This window comes from Cyprinodon variegatus, unplaced genomic scaffold (genome assembly GCF_000732505.1).
Source record: "Cyprinodon variegatus isolate N-32 unplaced genomic scaffold, C_variegatus-1.0 Scaffold559, whole genome shotgun sequence".
Lineage (NCBI taxonomy): Eukaryota > Metazoa > Chordata > Actinopteri > Cyprinodontiformes > Cyprinodontidae > Cyprinodon > Cyprinodon variegatus.
The window spans coordinates 62975-81082 of NW_015151012.1; the positions used below are offsets into that span (position 1 = coordinate 62975).

At 36.8% G+C, this 18108-nt stretch overlaps 3 protein-coding genes across 4 annotated transcripts in view; 1 reads left to right on the forward strand and 2 right to left on the reverse strand.

Annotated features, from left to right (window-relative positions):
- The window catches only part of LOC107095605 (probable E3 ubiquitin-protein ligase ARI8), a 13546-nt gene extending 13337 nt beyond the window's left edge, over positions 1–209 (reverse strand). For both annotated transcript variants that reach the window (XM_015391765.1, XM_015391764.1), the window contains exon 1: positions 150–209. In XM_015391765.1, the coding sequence (XP_015247251.1) occupies positions 150–187 (38 nt within the window). In that variant the 5' untranslated portion in view covers positions 188–209. The remainder of the gene's footprint in view (positions 1–149) is intronic.
- Positions 210–3384: 3175 nt separating this feature from the next.
- On the reverse strand, positions 3385–6691 carry LOC107095610 (E3 ubiquitin-protein ligase RNF19A-like). Its single transcript, XM_015391770.1, has 5 exons — positions 6610–6691; positions 6261–6370; positions 5301–5401; positions 4340–4477; positions 3385–4261 (listed from the first exon to the last, which is right to left on the reverse strand). Exons 1-5 carry the CDS (start codon positions 6645–6647, stop codon positions 3806–3808), a joined length of 843 nt encoding a protein of 280 aa, XP_015247256.1. The 5' UTR covers positions 6648–6691; the 3' UTR covers positions 3385–3805.
- Positions 6692–9431: 2740 nt separating this feature from the next.
- On the forward strand, positions 9432–18105 carry LOC107095619 (mitochondrial inner membrane protein OXA1L). Its single transcript, XM_015391784.1, has 11 exons — positions 9432–9562; positions 10812–10934; positions 12371–12475; positions 12558–12807; positions 12947–13090; positions 13181–13266; positions 15210–15374; positions 15479–15583; positions 15679–15841; positions 15941–16021; positions 17754–18105. The coding sequence occupies exons 1-11, from the start codon at positions 9452–9454 to the stop codon at positions 17873–17875; spliced, it is 1455 nt and encodes a 484-aa protein (XP_015247270.1). The 5' UTR covers positions 9432–9451; the 3' UTR covers positions 17876–18105.
- The last annotated feature ends 3 nt before the right edge of the window (positions 18106–18108 follow it).

The following is an 18108-nucleotide window of genomic DNA, read 5'->3' on the forward strand; positions in this document are numbered from 1 at the left end:
CTACTAAAAGTAAGGGTAAATACACTTGATTTAGGACATTTTCTTACTTTTTTCTAGATATGTTTTGCAGTGCAGGTTTAGGAAAGTCACGCATACAGGGTAACCTAATGTTACAGCTATAAATACGTAGGAAGGAAACACATGCCTACCTGCGCAGGGCTGCTCTTGGTGTGAGATCCTCGGACATTTCTGCTTATGGATCGGACGCGTTTCCTACAGTGGAAAGCAGCTGAAAGCAGAAATGCGCAGCTCTGCTGCTATTATAACAGGATGACGTCGGCTGCGCTGATAGGATCAGTCCTCATTCTGAGTCTGCGCAAATGCCACCGGCCTGTTCGGTACAGGTTCAAGTGCTGAAGAAAAAACACAAACAAGTAGAAAAAAAAGCTCTAAAAAAAACACAGATTAAAAAAGGAAAGAAAAGCTTGTAATTTAGACTCCACTCCCTTCTGTCGCAGTTTTCCTCCTTACCTTTAGTACATAGAAATGAGCCATCACCAATTATTATGGGCGATTTCATACTGCTTTGACCAACAATTATTTTTATTTCTTCAATTTAAACATTTTCAACGTTAATGTTAGTTGATGAATAATAATAAAACAGGAGTTGGTGTTTTAAGGTGATCAGAGGCCATCATGAATTTGCAACCAGCAAAAAATAACCCATCTACCTCTCCATTAAAAGATTAAATCACTTTTTCTGTTTTTTTTTTTTTCTTTTCTAACAAAGCACATACAATGTTTGAAACAGTAATTCTCTATGTAGGTAACATGTATATAAAATTTAACGGATTATAAAGTGTGGGGAGGAAAAGGGGTATGTAAAAGGAATGAAAACTCGCCCATTTTTATAAATCTATATTTTCTATATAGCTTTATTGTAAAAATCGATCGTGCAATCTGATCTTTCAAAAAATCTGAAGGAGAAGTATGGGACAAAGATTTTTATTTTCATTTAAAGCATTTTATCACATGCACTGTGTCCTATGCTATTTTTTATGCATTAATATATTTTATTTTTTTAACTTCATACACATCACTTCGTGCATGCATGCGATTAAATTCATTTCGAAACTATTTTGGATAAAAAAAAGAAATGCAAAGAAGATCAAATGTAAATCTATGGGAATCCCGCACCTTTTTCTTTTACTTTCGCTTGTTATGTCACGCCCAATGTTTCTTCTAATAAGAACACGGGTCTAAAACCACATCAGATCACAGACCTACAGCTCAGACGAAGAACCATCATGTGCAAAACAGATCTGCTCGTCCTTTGCTCCAACCTTGGAGAGGTCAGCTATGTGAACACCAAGGGCCCTCTGGGGAAGATGACTGTTCTGGAGCTGAAGAAATATGCGGTGGACACCTTTCCTAAATCAGGTAGGCCTAAAAAGCTATTAAGATTTTATACATGTTGTCATGAAGGGACTTTTAGGTGCAGTTTGAAATCAATAAATCAAAATAAAATAGGATAGATTATACGGACTGCTTACATAATACTTTTTTGATAATATAGTTATTTTTATTATAACCATAGGCAGTTCTCTGCACAAACAACAACAAAATATAATGACAGCAGTCTATGGAGGGTGCCCTCGTTTTTTTTAAATTCATACTTGGTTTTTGTTGTTGTTGCTGTTTGTTTGTTTTTGATTGTTTGTTTGTTTGTTTTTTATTGTGCAGGACCAACCCTGGATGACATCAAGCTGGTTGTCGGGGACAAGCCTCTGGATGATGACTCTGCTTCCCTCTCTGACTACAACATCAAACCCAACACTAAGGTTCAAATGGTCAGGAAGGTGAGCGGAGGCTAAGAGGCAGCAAGAGACAGAGAGACCTGAAGTCTGTCATTGGGATGCAGCAAAGGAATGGACTGATGGGGAGGTTGGGAACATTTACGCAACAAGAGAGACGATTATTGCTTTCAGCTCTACACTTGATGACTTCTAATGTTTTTGAAGCAATTTTCATTTAAGATACCACTTTGCCAGTTTCCTGTTTTGTTTAAATTAGGAAGTTTTCTTTATGATTTTGGTTATTGCCGTTAGTGTATGAAGTTGTTTTGTTAATAATAACCACGTGATTCTTCAACATCATTGAAATAATTTTAAATATATTCATAAACTGTACATATTAAATAAATAACTTCTGTAGCAAGATCTAAATTAATCTGGAAAAATAAATTAATTTTTATTTTTATATTTCTGTGTGTTTGTGTTTTGTTTTATTCACTTATTCAGTCATTTAATTCTGTCATAGTGGTGCTGGAGGTTTGACAGGACCCAAATGCAGACTGAAGCTGAAGGAGTTTCCTTGAAGTTTAATTACCCAAAGTTTAACAGAAGCAAAAATCTCAAAAATATAAATCCATAAAAAATTCAAAAACGCTCAAAACCAAGAATACTCACAACAAAAAGGGGACAAAGTAATGACGACAAACCAGCAAAGAGTGACTGAGCAGGAGGAGAGACAAACAAAGACCAGGATAATTAGTAGAATGGGAGCAGGTGTGAACAGAGGCAAGAAGGGAGCTAGGGAAAAGGAGACTGATATAAGAGGGCAAACAGAAAATATCTAAGAACTCAAATACGAATCAAAAAGACCAATGAAAACTTAGAGATAAAACTTGAACAAAACCAAAACTATGACCAATTGTATATTTCAATATTTCCTTTAACCGTACGTAACTATCTTTCTCATTTATTTACTTGTTAATTAGCAATTAGTTAAGATTGAAGAAGAATCCAATAATAATGCAATTAATAATCCAAACATCTTTAAAATCTTAGAATTTTGCAAACAGCATATTTCATAAACATAGCCTTAACAAAAACTAAAATGTTGAGAGGTAACTGCAGCTACAAAATAATAGTGAAACTTGGAGTTGGATTTTTGTTCAAACATAAACTTCTTCTAGAAGTGATCTGGGCAAGTAATAAAATATAGAAATGTGGAAAGTTGATGATAAAAGCTTACAGGTGGCCATGGGGCCAGTATCTGTGTCTTAGAATTATGGAAAGTATTTTATAATTTTTAAAAATACATTATGTCGCTTTTATTATTATTTTCTTCAGTATTTATTTTTTCCTGCAGATTATGGTGCCGTTTAGGAAAAAATTATTCCAAAAATAAATAAATGAAAACATGAGTATGCTGGGAAAAAGAAAGATACAGGAAATAATCTGAAAATAAGACATTTGGAAATACTTTAAACAGAAAGCAGCTCAACTATAGCACTGGACGTCCTCCAGAGAAATTTAACTGCACTTGACTTCTAGGGAAATTCCCACTCTTATGAAAGCGGGGAATAACATGCAAAGGTTTTCGTTTTTTAAGAGAAAACACAATGTATGTATGTATGAACTTTGGAAAACATTGGTGTTTATTAGGTATGTGCATTATTTTGTACACATTAAAAGCAAGAAAATAAATTTAGCGCATTTCCACATTTTACAAAAAGACTTGACAAATTCTGGTTTAGAAAAATTATACTGCTAATTTTCCTTCCAATATTCCTGCAGTAAATCTAGTTGGTTTATGACATAAAATAGCATATTTGAATGGTGTGGTTCACAGGGTTTTAATACTTTTGCAGTGAAGTGAAAATCCAGTATGCTGTCCATGGTCCTGAACAAGCTACATTATACATTTTTGTAAATACACTGAAGTTGGTTTTGCTTGTTTCTAATGTTCTCATATTTCTGGATAGAAATATTATCTCTTTCTATCTATGAACTTGTGCTCAGTTGTTCTTTCAGGAAAAGGTGAATGTAATGTCACAAAAATGAAGAACTCAGAAGAAATTTTAACTCTTTCTCCACACTGGGATAACTGTCTGTCTGGGAGCAACACCACTGGAGCACGGTGCTGAAATGCCGCTTGTTCTTGAACATTCAGCAAATGTCTTCAGGCACACAAAACAGAACTTGACCTTACACTGAGGACAAGTAAGGTGTTTGCAGTGGTTTCGTTTATGCTCCAGCAGTGATCCGCAGGTGGGACAGACCCGGATGGAAGGACACCCTGTGATTCCTTTCACCTTGTCGAAGACGATATCTGGGCAGGTTTGCAGAGTTTGCAGCAACGTGTTGCTGCAGCCTTCATTCCCACAGCGGCTTATCCGTGGTTTTGGTCCTTTCCATTCCCTCAGACACTGCCAGCAGAATTCATATGGACGTCCTTCCTTTGCTGTGCACACTTTGCAGCCGATACAAAGATTAAATTCATTTTGTCTTGCCACAGAGGACATACATCCAGGACACTGTTTGGAAGCAGATAAAGATTTAGAATAAATTACCAATAAAATGTTTTAAATAAACTTAAAGGATAAAATCCATACTTTTCTGGTAACAGCAGCATTGAGGCTCCTCATTTTTTTGAAGTATTTCCGTTCTTCAGGAGAAAGAAGAGCCATTTTCTGAACTTCCTCATAGTGCCACCTAGCATTACACACGCCACACACAAACCTGCTTTGTCCCTTTAAAACAATACAAAAACATTGATGGGTCATCACACTAGAAGCTGACCTCAGTTAATAGTTAACTACATGACATACATCCTTCCATCTACTGTATACAGGCCTATGAATCCCAGTATGGATCATATTCTGAAAGGACTTGTTGACTAAAGTATCAGTTTTATGTAAACATGGGTGCAGATGGTGCTTCCACCATAGGTCTAACATCTCTTGTGCAAAATAAAGATAAAGAAAATTCTGTATCTTTTGCTATTGTTGGAGTATCTAACATCTAAAGATGATTAAGAATGAATGCTGAGATTTTTATGCCTCAAGGAGCCTCTGACCATTACACAGGATTTAAATGATTATTTTGCTAACTTTATGATAAAGACTAATGGTAACTCAGAATTTAGTATAGACTACCTCACTTTTCCTTCCACTTAACTTTCCATTAACTTGCTGATATAAGATTGTGTATATACAGTTGTGCTTGAAAGTTTACATACAGTACCCTTCCATTAAAGACAAAATAAATCAGCTGCCTGTTAAATACATTGAAATAGTCAAAAATAAAGATAAATAAAAATGATAAAAAATGGAAATCATGATACAGATTTTGGCTGCTCAGTGGCGCAATGGATAGCACTGCTGCCTTGCAGCAAGGAGGCCCAGGGTCTTTCTGCATGGAGTTTGCATCTTCTTCTTGAGCATGCGTGGGTTTTCTCCGGGTGCTCATGCTGTTTATATATAAACAGCATTGTCATGCTGTTTATGTATAAACAGCATTGTCAAGCTGTTTATATATAACATTGGGAACATATTCCTTATAATTAATATTTACCTCTTCCAGTTGCTTCAGACACCATTTTGTGAGAGATGTTGGTGTCACAGCGTGACCACAGGACATCTGCGCTCTTAGTGATGAGAAGCCTTCACACAAAACTAGGAAATAAAGAAACTGTAACTAAAAGGATGCCCTTCAAGATGTTTTTTCCGCCTAAAGTCCACAGATAACTAGCATTGGGAGTTCTAGACAGGGGCCAACAGGGGCCAGGGGTCCTGTAGAACATGTGATTTTCATTTTCTTGGGGGAACAGAAAAAACAAATAACAATAAAAAAATGTTTAAAAAAAACTTAATGAACACTTTATGTTCTCTACTGAGAACATAAAGTGCAAAAATGAAATCTAAGTAAGTAAAATTTTTTTATTAGATGTATTTTCTTTTGCTTAGAGCAGGACAGGATAATTTGTCAATGGAAAACAATGATTTACAGTTAAAATAAATAAACAAACAGCTCATTTAACTAATTTCAAGTGCATTATATTTTATTATCTTTTTATATTAGAAAAAACCCACCTGTTGCTAGATTATCCTGCTCGAATGAAGGGCGAATACGCTCTTTTTTAAGAACATTTTTATATATTTCTATCCATTTTTTCGCAGTGTAATACTAAATCAATGTTCCATGATGACATGAGCTTATAAAAAATACTGTAATTGATTTGTCCCTTGGACCAATTCGATATTTCAATTCAATTTAACAATTAATTGAAAAATAAGTCAGCTCCTGCTGCATTAAAATCGGATCACTGTTTTCATCTGTTGGATCAGAAATCTGTAGACTTGGCTTTGTGGCTCAGCTAAAATAAAAGTGTTCTTTTTTTTATTATTCCTTTTTTATTGTTATTGTTTGTTTCTGTGCGCCCAAGAAAACGAAAAATAACACTGCCCCCCTGGTAAATTTGGTTTAGAAGCTCTTCTGTAATCAATCTGTTCTCACCAGCAGCAGCCTACTTACAGTCCAGCTCATCCTCCCCATCCACAAATTTCAGCGAGGTGTCTTTGGGATCGTAACATTTCTCCGGGCTGGTAGATGTAGCTGATCCCATCTTCTTTCGCTGCAAAAATCTAAAGTAAAATAAATAAAAAAAAGTTGAAGCAAAATCTTTCGACTTTGATCTTTTCGAGTTTGAGTGAGCGCTTTACATGCTCTATCAAAGCGAAACTACAGTAACGCATTTACGCACTCTGCACTTTAGAACATGGGTCTGTTTTAAAGTCAACTAAATGCCAGCCTGGCAAAATAAATACATAAATGCGGAACACTGAAATGTCTCACAGCCGTTTTGAATAAACACATGTTTTACCTGTCCAGCACAGCGAATGGTGAAGCATCGATGGACATTTCTCCTTCTAGACGCGCTGCGTTCAAAGACACAGATCAGAGGACAGATCTGATCAGCAGGGCTCCACTGAGTCTGCGCAAAGCACTGTCTCTAGTACCGTCTTTTTTACATTTTATTCGTTAGGCATATATATTTGAGTTTTTTTTTTTAACTTAAGATATAAATAGTGAAGCCTGTTTCTGCAACATGAAGAAAAAATGCCAAATAGAAAGATATAATTTTAAGGTACAAAGTCATCATTTCGACTTTAAAAGTCATAATTATGAGATATTAAGTCAAAAAATATGAGATATAAAGTTTTATTTTCGACTTTAAAGTCATAATTATGAGATATTAAGTCATAAATATCAGATACATAGTCATAATTCCGACTTTCCAAAACATAATTATTAAGTAACTAAGCAATAATTAGGAGATGCAAAGTGTTAATTATGAGTTACAAAGTCATAAATATTGGATATAAAGTCATAGTTACGACTTTCAAAGACATAAATATGAGATATTAAGTCTTAATTTCGACTTTAAAAGTCATAATTATGAGATATTAAGTAATAAATATAAGATATAAACTCTTACTTTCGACTTGAAAAGTCATAATTATGTTACTAAGTCATAATTAGGAGATGCAAAGTCTTAATTATGAGTTACAAAGTCATAAATATTAGATATAAAGTCTTAATTTCAACTTTCAAAGGCATTATTATCAGATAAATAAGTCCGAATTTTGAGATATTTAACTTTCAAACTTTGTATTTCAATTATGACTTTGTAACTCATAATTTTGACTTTTTATCACATATTTATGACTTTCTAGACATTTTCTTTTTAAATATTAATGTTTTTGGAAACGGGCTTTATAGATAAAGGTGCAACAACTTATATTTATTGGAAATAAAACACAATAGCACTTTTTCGCTGTGTCCCCTCCAAAAGAGAAAATTTTTGGGACATACTGGCCTATTTAAAATAAAACATTCATTATGTAGACACTTGCATGCAACATTTCTCTATGCCTGACTGTTTCAAATAAACTGCTAAACTGCAGCTGAAAATGAAAGTGAAAGTAGCCAATGGGGAGGAATTTCCCTGGCTCTCCTCTGAGTTTGGATGCAATCAAATTAAGAGAAATTCAAATACAGCCGCCCTCATGCAGCCAGAAATGTTACTGGAAAAAAAAAAAAAAAACGATACTCAAATAAAAGCAGAGGTTAGAGACCGTAAAAATAAGACAGGAAGGTAGTGAAGGTGTTTTCTTTTTGGATCAGGGGAAATCCACGCTGCAGAGATTTATTTTTCAGTTAAACAGTATAAATTACTTATTATTAATCTTAAAAGAAATCCATCCAAGTTTGTAGAAGTCTGTTTAACCTTTTCTTCTCATCCATTTCTCTTCATATATTTTTACCATGTTTTCGATGCAACATTATAGAATCGTTGAGATGTGTTGGTTTTACCTTTACAATCTATCTTTAGTTGACCAGTGGAGACAGCAAGCCTATGTTTCTTTTCTGGCCAGTAAATGCTAATAAAAAGTAAAATATAACAATAAAAGAACAAATAACTGAACAAACAATCAAATGGAGTTCCTTGTTTAGTTTTTTTTCTGGTAATCTTTTTCATTTCAAATTTCTGACCAACTTTAAAAGCATATTTGAACTAGAAAAGCATTCGGAGAGCTCAGACCTCTACCAAGCAGCAAATTTTGCCCCATTTACACAAAGCAAAAAAGTTATCTGGTTCATTAGCACATTTTAATGAATTGTTCTTGGCATGAGATGCATATTTGGTAAAAAATTTCCTTACAATACTTTCATAAGTTTATCAATAAGTAACATAGTCTGTCTGCAGCCTCTGGTGTTTGTTCTGCTCCCCGTCTTCTTTCACTCTCCACTCTGCTTTCTTGTCTGATCAGCAGAGACTTCAAGAGAGGCTTTAAGAGAGGGCTTGGCATGTTTTTGATTTCAGTATAATACTTCTGTTGCTTTTTGAGTCTGATGCTGAAGCTGTCAAAATAGTCAGTGCTGCCACCCTCTGGGGTTGGCTGCTTGCTCTGCAAAATAATGTTAATGAATTCTTTAAAAAAATCCTGCATCCAGATTATGATGCAAATTGTCACCAAAATATTATTTCATTAAGACCGACAGAAAGACAAACATAACAAATGTACAAACATATGTTTACCGTGCAGAGCACAGATATATTTTTTTTGGTGTTTGTCTTTTGGCAGCTTGAATGTCTGTAAAAAGTGTGTTTAAAATATGTTTTTTCAGTAAATGTCTGCATTTAAACTTTAGTGCAAATACAGTGCAGGACATTTGCTGGTCTTCTTAGATTGTGTAGGTGTGATCCCATATAAGAATAAACACAATAAAGTGTATAATTATTTTTTATTATCATACATAAAAAGAAACATGGAATAATTAGTTTTTCACCCATGTCTTATGCATTCTGTATTGCCTTACATTTGATGTAATTGTTTATAGAACCAATACATAAGTCAGATGCTTTTTTTTTGCGTTGAAGCCACACACAGAATTGTCACATATCGAAATAATATGTTTGTTTTCTTTAAAATGTACCAGCAGCTTTGAGTATTTTATAATTGAAACCTTAATGTCTGTAAATATAGGTTCACCAAGAACGGACAGACAGACATGAGCTTATCCAGTGTGGTGGGTGTCTATAACATCTTCAGAATGTGTCAAAAATTTTCATTAATTTAAATAATCTCGCATTTCCTACGTAGTTATTTTGGTGAATTGTCCCTTTACGCGTTCCGTAGGCTTGTCTCCTCCCTCCCAACATGGCTGCCATCAGGAGTGGGGTGACTCCGAGCTGCTTAGCAAGATGTTTCCTGAGTCAGACTGGGAAACCGAGCCGGAGCAGCTGTGTTCTTCCAGTTATTCAGAAGCAGGTTTGTTCCTGCTAGAGCTCCGCTGGTGTAGCTTTGCTTCTACTTCTAAAACAGAGACTTAGAAAGCAGCTTTCAGGGGCTAGCATGCTAGCCGGTTAGCATCACTGCGTTATGAGTGTGACTTTGACAGAGTCCGAAGAGAAGACATCTATATAATTTCGTTAAAATTAAAAATCGTTGGTTTCCTCACATATGGAACTGTTGCAGTTTGATCGATTGTTCTACTAAAGTTCATATTTATGACGATTATTTGGTGTTTAGCTTACTTTAGCTAACCGGCGCTTTAGAGATACACTTGTTTGGATATGTAAAAGTTCTGTTTGAGTTCTTTTGGATTTAAACATGTTTAAATGATTAAGGTGGTTTTAATCTAAATGGGTTTAATAATTCCTTCAGGGTTAAATGATCTTTAGATAACTCCCCAGCGTGTTCATGTTAAAACCTCAGCTCCAACACTGATGTCTGATTTACTTTCTGGTCTAAACATATTAACAACCTTATGAAAAGTTTAATTCCCAGCTGTAATGACTTTCTCAAAATAGAATAAGTTATTTTAATGATGATCTATGATTTACGTGGGAAATCTGATCTGTATAACATGGTTATTCTACTTCTGTTTTTCTTGAAAATAATGTGTAGCTTCCAGCAGAAGGTCATAAGAATCACCATTTTATTATTTTAAATCTTCTCAGAGTAGTAAGTCTTCTTACAGAAGAAGCTGCCAGCATAAATCAGTTAAATATGTTTAGATCTTGAATAAGGAGCAGTGGGTAACACTGCTGCCTTGCAGCAAGAAGGTTCTGGGTTCGATTCCCGGCCTGGGGTCTTTCTGCATGGAGTTTGCATGTTCTCCCTGTGCATGTGGGGGTTCTCTCCGGGTACTCCGGCTTCCTCCCAGTCCAAAAACATGACTATTAGGCTAATTGGCTTCTCTACAGTCCCCTTAGGTGTGAATGTGTGCACAAATGGTTGTATGTCCTGTTTGTCTCTTGTTGCCCTGCCATCTGTTGCCCTCTCTTGTGTTGCCCTGTGATGGACTGGCGACCTGTCCAGGGTGTACCCCGCCTCTCGCCCATTGACAGCTGGAGATAGGCACCAGCAACCCTCGCGACCCAAATTGGGACAAGCGTGTCAGATAATGGATGGATGGATCTTTAATAAATTGTTGCAGATTTAATGTTTATCATAGCTTAGTAACGCCATGGTTATTTACTATTCATTTGAGTTTCTTATTTTTTTTTCTTAACAGCTGTTGCTTCAGAGCTCCAGCCTGCACACGCTGTTTAGCTGTAGCAGGTCTCAGATCAGCTTCAAGCAGCGTGGAAAGTTCGTCTGGGTCAGCGCAGTCACCGCAAGACACAACAGCTCACAGGTATACTAACACACATTAATGAAAATTATGGAAAAGCATGATACAGTGAGTTAAAATCTTTGCCATCCACCCAAACAGTAATTCACAGTATTACATTTATTTGATCTTCAATATGGGGAAATATTCTGGGGAAACATCAAGTCATTTCTCAAGATGCACCAAATTGTTTTCAGGTCACTAATATGAGGAAATCATCTGAATCATAGTGCATGTGATGAAGCAGGGACAATTAATTCTGAGGAGGAGATAGTATTTTGATTTTATTTACCTTTTTAGAGCTTATAAACATTATATTGTGGGGTAAAAGTCATAAATGTATCAGAAAAGCGTTTAATTCTAAGCCATTAAAACACATGCTAATAAAACATATCTCTGCTTTGATCTTATTAATAGCTCTAATATATTGAAGGATGCACTTAACACCTGATATAACTTAGCTGTAAGATCTGAAGACCTCCCAATGCTACCACCTTTTTAAATATATGTAAAAAAAAAAAAAAAAAAAATAACACTAAAGTCTGTTTTTTGCAGTAAAATTATCTTAAACTGCCTGATTAAGAAATAGCCAAAATCTTTTTCAGTTGTAAATTTGGTTGTCTTTAGACTTTACGTTTTTAAAGCTTTGTAGAGATTACTTCCTTTTTCCCAGTGCATGTAAGTTAGGACTGAAAACAAACCCATTTTACCTAAGCCACACTTTAAAATGTCACGTTTAACTGAGATAGAAGTGCGTTTATCTATATAAGTCAGGAAGTAGCTGCAAAAGAAATGAATACTCAAAGTTGCTGATGTCTACATTCGGAGCAACAGTTAATTTCCAAATAGCTGCACACTTGGAGCGGCTGGCATTGGTAGTCATCAGATTTCCATAACAACCATTTATTTTAAAACATTTGATGCCACAAAGAGTCCATTTTTAAGCTGATATTATATTTTAAAAAATCCTATAATTTGCATGTAGATCTCATTCCAGATACATAAATTAACTTTGATGAACAAGAAAGTTTACATTGCTGCTGCACATTATATCCTCAAAAGATGCTCTTAACTGAAGCTTTAAAGATGTAGATCAAACCCTGCAGAATAAATCTGTTGTATTTAGTGTTGTGTTAATAAGTATAGATGCATGGAGTTTGCATGTTCTTCCAGTGCAGGTGCGAGTTCTCTCTGGGTACTCCAGCTTCTTCTCAGTCCATAAACATGACTGTTAGTTTAATTGGCTTCTAGAAGTTGTCCTTAGGTGTGAGTGTGTGTGCATGGTTGTATTTCTCTGTATGTGTGTTGCAATGTGATAGACTGGCGACCTGTTCAGGGTGTACCCCGTCTCTCGCTCATAGACTGCTCATAGACTTTTTTTTTTTATATATATATTGGAATGAGTCCCTTTAGATTCAGTTGATAATTTGATATTTTTCTTTTTCTCATGTTTCATGCAGATCCCACCTGGTGATGGATCGATACCACCTTCTGTCCCGGAGTCTTCCTCAGCATCTCTGGCTGCTGACTCTGTCCCTGTCCTCACACAGTCAGTCTCCCAGCAGGTCAGTAAAGAGATGAGATGCAGTCCATTAAAAAGTTTTTCTTTTGTTTTCCATCCTAACACTGTATAACTGATACCATCAGATCCCAGCTGAAAGCGTCTCGGCGGCGGCTCCTCTGTCCATAAACTCCTCAGCTCTTCCAACACAGCCGGTCATCGAGCAGGTGGGTGATGTGGCCCCGGTTGCAGCAGACGTCCTGCAGGCTGTGGCTGCAGAGCCCAGACTGGTAGAATTGGGACTAGGAAGCTACACTCCAGTGGGTGTGATCCAGAACATTTTGGAGTTCTTTCACATGGATCTGGGCCTACCCTGGTGGGGGGCTATAGTCGTAGGTGAGCAAAAACTTTCAGTAATGTAGCCTTTTATGTGAGCTGTCTCTGTTTTTAGGATATCTGTTTATTTTCTTAACTTGTAACCAGATAGGCTGATCTGTGGTTGATATTTATGTTTATTTGTTGTTGTTGACTCTAGGGACGGTTCTGGCCCGTTTGGCAGTGTTCCCCGTCATAGTGAAGGGTCAGAGAGAGGCAGCCAAACTGAACAACGTCCTGCCCGAGATGACCAAACTCACCAACAGGATGAACGAGGCCAAGCAGAGCGGGAATAAATATGAATGTATGTTTGGTCCTCACCCTCTGTTGTGTTTTTCACCTCTCTGTTCTTAAGTCGTCTCACTCATTCAGATCTGATTGTTAATCTTTGCAGTTGCCAAAGCCTACTCTGATCTGAACCTGTTCCAGAAGAAACATGATGTAAATCCCCTAAGAGGTTTCCTGGTTCCTTTGGTCCAGGTCAGTTTGCCTTTTAATGTGGAGGCGTTTCACAACCTCCAAATTTTTTGTGTGGGGAGATATTGTTTTAGATTTAAGCAACTGGTGGGGTCTAACTTGGTGATTCAAGGACGATGGAAAAATTGGCACACTGGATCACCTTCTTCCAAAAACATTCCCTGAGCATTAGAATTGAGGTATGAAATCCTATTTTTAATACACTATGAAGACATGGATGAATTCAAATCAGTTAATAAATGCTGAAATTCAATTATTTTATTGTTTAATTTTAACCTAATTTAAATATTAAATTGTGGTTTAAATATTTCACAATAAATCTCCTACTAGGTAGGTCACCTCATTGATATTTAAGATGCTTTATTAAGGGGATAGATGAGGCGTCATGAAGGGTTTCCATTGCTGTATTGATGCTGTTTCAGTGAATACTGACACCTACTGGACCTTTAAAATCACTGCAGGCGGCCTATTTGACACTGATTGGATGACCTAGTGTATAAAATGATAAGCCCATATATGTTGTATTGCATTATTTCATATATTCTTTTGAATTAAAGTTATCTCAAGTATTTTCAGATACAGTGGATAAGTAATGTAAACATGTATCATAATTTGAACAGTTGAATGAGGATGTTTGTGGACTAGGATGTTTCCTTTTTATTTTATTCAAAAAAATAAATACTGTAAGAGCAGTACACTAAGATTCAATTTGAAATGAATTTAGATTCAGATAAATCAAGTGCAAACTGAAGAAAAACATGACATATTAAGGACATTGAACCGAATAACTTATTTTCTGATATGAGGCTGAAGCCTTTTTATTGTTTGGTGGCTGCTCCAGATTTTTTTGATGAATTTGATGATGAAGCTCAAAAAGTTACAGATTCTTATAGCAGGTGCATCCCGTTTGAAACGCAGTTTAAGGTGACAGTCAGTTTGGAACAGCTCCTGTATCGGTCACGGGACTTTCTTGTAGCGACACGCACACAGACACGGGGTTTGCTCTATGAGCTCGACCCCCGCATTTAAGGACCCATCACTGAGATGCCTCAATGAGCTTTTTGTGGACTGTTTCCATCCTGCTGTCATTAATGCTTTACAACTAACCTTTAATTATCCCCCCTACTACCATTCCCACTGGCCGAAAAACCTGTTCAAACCTGGGTACGATCGGCTTTTCATAGCGGTGGGAACAGCTAACTGACGCCTGTCTACTCAGGTCAAATGATTCAGCAGGCGACCTGCGTTATAATTGGCTCCTCTCTAATCGGCATGCTTTGGAACGCCAGACCTGGGTTGACCCGCTAAGTTATGTGACACCATTGAACGCAACGTATGAGCGTCAACACAACGCGCCAGCCGCTTCTGATAAAACAAGCCGAAAAAAACTCTGTTTACATTTGTTAAACATGGTGCAGCACTTGTGAGAGGGAATCTGCCAGATAAAAGAGTGAGACTGTCTACACTCTGGCTCCTGTCCATGTTGCTCTCCATTTTTTACTTCCCTGATTTCTGAGTCACTGTTGACATAATCAGCACTTGCTCATCCAGCATGATGCCATCATCAGACAGAGGTGGGGGACAGTGGCCACGCAGCTTTCCGCTTTTCAGTCAAAATGGGAAAAGAGCCAAAAGCTGATTGTTAACGGCTCAACCCGGTTTTAAAAAAAAGCCAGGTTATAAGTGTGAAAGTGGCTTAAAACTCATGAGATAAGATATATAAAGAACCTAAAACATATTAATTGTTGCCTTCCTGCAAGAGCTGTTGTTAGTAGTTGATGTTAGGAGCAGAGGTGACATCACTCCATATAATTAAACATAACTGTGACTTGCTCAGAGCATCTTGTGTTGGTGTTGGATACAAGCAGCTTCTGTGTGTTTTTCCTCAGTTTTGTTTTTAACTTCCTGTCTACATACTCTGAGTTTCATTTGTGGATCCCCTCCAGGCTCCAGTCTTTATCTCGTTCTTCATCGCTCTGAGGAAGATGGCGTATCTGCCGGTGCCCAGCTTACAGACAGGAGGTTTATTCTGGTTCACCGACCTGAGTGCAGCAGATCCTTTTTATATCCTCCCTCTTGCAGTCACTGGGACGATGTTCTTCATCCTGGAGGTTAGATGACCTTAATGTCTCCTCTGAATCATTATTATTCATCTCATAACAGAATCAGAGCAGCAGCTTTCTTTAAACTCATCACACTGATTTGAACTTTTCAGCTTGGTGCCGAGTCTGGTATCGACAACCCAAATCTGCGAGCCATGAAGACAGTTTTCAGAATCATGCCTTTCATCATCCTCCCTCTCACCATCAATTTCCCCACGGTTAGTGTGGTTTTAACCCAGAACTTGAACCTGCGACATTATAATGTCATAAAGCTCTGTTGCTTACAGTCTGTGATGGAACCATGTGTCCCCAGGCGGTGTTCACCTACTGGCTGACCTCCAACTGCTTCTCTCTGGGTCAAGTGGCTTTGCTAAGGCATCCTGCAGTCAGACAGAAGTTTAAGATCCCAGAGAGGATCAAACACCCGGCCACAGCGCTGCCTCAGAATGAGGGACTCATTGAGAGCATGAAGAAAGGTCGGTGAGATAGAACCAAAATGTTTTCAAAAGCTTTATGACTAGTCAGAAGTGTTAGTAAAGTGTTAATGTTTGATTTGTGTGTTAACTGGTTTCCAGGATGGAAGAACGCCCAGCTGGCTCACCAACTGGAAGAGAGGGAGAGAAGAATAAAGAATCATCTGGACCTCGCCGCTAAAGGTCTGACCCCCATAATATGGTCCTTTAATTAGCTTACTGTTGGCGATTAAATGAGTGAAACATTAGAGCTGGATCAGAAAGATGAAAGACTTGCTTGTTTATCTACTTATTTCTTTCCTCTTTGTCTAACCATTTAAATCCCACTAAGATCCAACGTCTCTTTGGCCACAAACACTTCAATCGTACAGTAAAAGACAGCAAAATATAGCCCTCTTTATATGTTTCATAAATCCAAATATTTTTAACCCAATAGAAAAGAGAGAATAATTGCAAGATGTCTAACTATGTTTTAATCTTTTACAATTAGAAACCTTGACCCCAAAATTGGGGTACAACCATCTCACCGCAATGGCAATAAATTAAATTGTCTTTTATATGATTCAATCTTTTTTAATTTTAACTAAATGGCCGTCTAAAATTCAAAAATGATCTATATTTAAGTGATCGGCAGGGTTAGGGTTTAACTTCTGAAAGATATTTTATAGATTGTTCTTGTTTGTAAAATCCAAACCTGTTAAAACCACATCAGCAGTATTGCCCATTAAGTGTGAGAGCTCCCTCTGGTGGTCAATTTGGCCTCCTGCATGTCCTTTTCACATGAAAAATAATATTGAAGCCACAGAAGGGATCTACTAATCTTCGCCTACCTGCAACAGTAGTTTGGCAGTTTAAAAGTTTTGTGGGGATTTGCTCGATGACAAGAACCATCACACACAGTTGTTTATCATTCTGATGGAGGCTAGGTGAATGTTTTTCTAATGCAGGGTGCTTCCAGTGAAACTTAAGAGTGTGAGAGGTTAAATTTAGTCCATGCGTCTCTTTTTGTAAGTTACACTAATAGGTTGACCTTAAGTAAGAAACGCCTTAAGAAACAAGAAATCATTTTGGAACAAAGTCTGATTCTTTATTTATTAGGTCCTAATGAAAACTTTGTGTTGTTGTCTCATCTTTATTAATATATTATTACCAGCGAGGGGTAAAAAAAAAAGGAAAACAAAACACAGAATTTAAATTGCAACCCTGGCCCTTTTTAAAATTTAACTTTTAAAGCAGTAATAAACAATAATTTATTATTTTTAGAAAGAGAAAAACAAAATGCAATGTGAAGAAGTAAATGTATTTTTAGACATGTCTACACAATCTGTGTTCGCCCAGCATGTATCTCCCAATGAGTAGCTGAGGGCAGAGTAGCATAGGAGCAAATTGGAGGAGAGAGTGTCTTGTGGATTGAAACCTTCACCTGAAGACAATCATTTACCAAAATGAAGATGCTCACATCATTATAAAGTTGTGAATTCTTCACTAGACGTGTTCCTCGTAGTAAAGAAAATAGGGATGTAGACCAAAACAAGATGTGTGACAGAACCAACTCCTATTTAAACCAATATTAAAAATTATATAAATGCCTCTCGATATTTAGAGGTATTTGTCTAGTAAAAAGACACTGCCTGTCAGCATTGCTTAGCATAGCCATGAAAGATTGAGAAGTTTGATCCTTTTTTCTGCTTTCATCTTTTAGAATGCTGTGAATTTCTGGATCGGAGCTGTTAAAACTATACAATATTTAATCTGACGTTTTTTATATCTATATTCAGGTGTGGTCTAAAGTGATGCATATTTTCATTGTTTTATTGCTCAGCCCCACAGATTACTGTTTTTAATTCTCCCCAGCAAATGCTATAGTGTATGTTATACTTTAAGTATTTCTAAACTGCTGTTTTTGGTCTTGCAGGTCCACTAAGGCAGACTTTTACCCATAATCCTCTGCAGCAGACACCAAGGAGCACCGCAGCATCAACTAAACAAAAGGAAGCCGGAGTCAAAGAGAAGCCGTGGAAGAACACGATTGGATGAATCCAGTTGGCTTTAAGCTCCTCTGTGTAGAGAACCCGTGTACATATTTATAAACAGGAGAGAAGGGGGGAGGTGCCGGGAGGCCATGTGACTATGTATTCTAAACAAATATAAACAGCTTTAAAAGCATCTCCTTGGTAATAATGTTTGTTATCTAAAATCCAAATCTCAGCTTTTTATTTACAAACCTGAGTCGTTTAAAGGTGTAAAGTCCTTTTATTATAAATAAATCT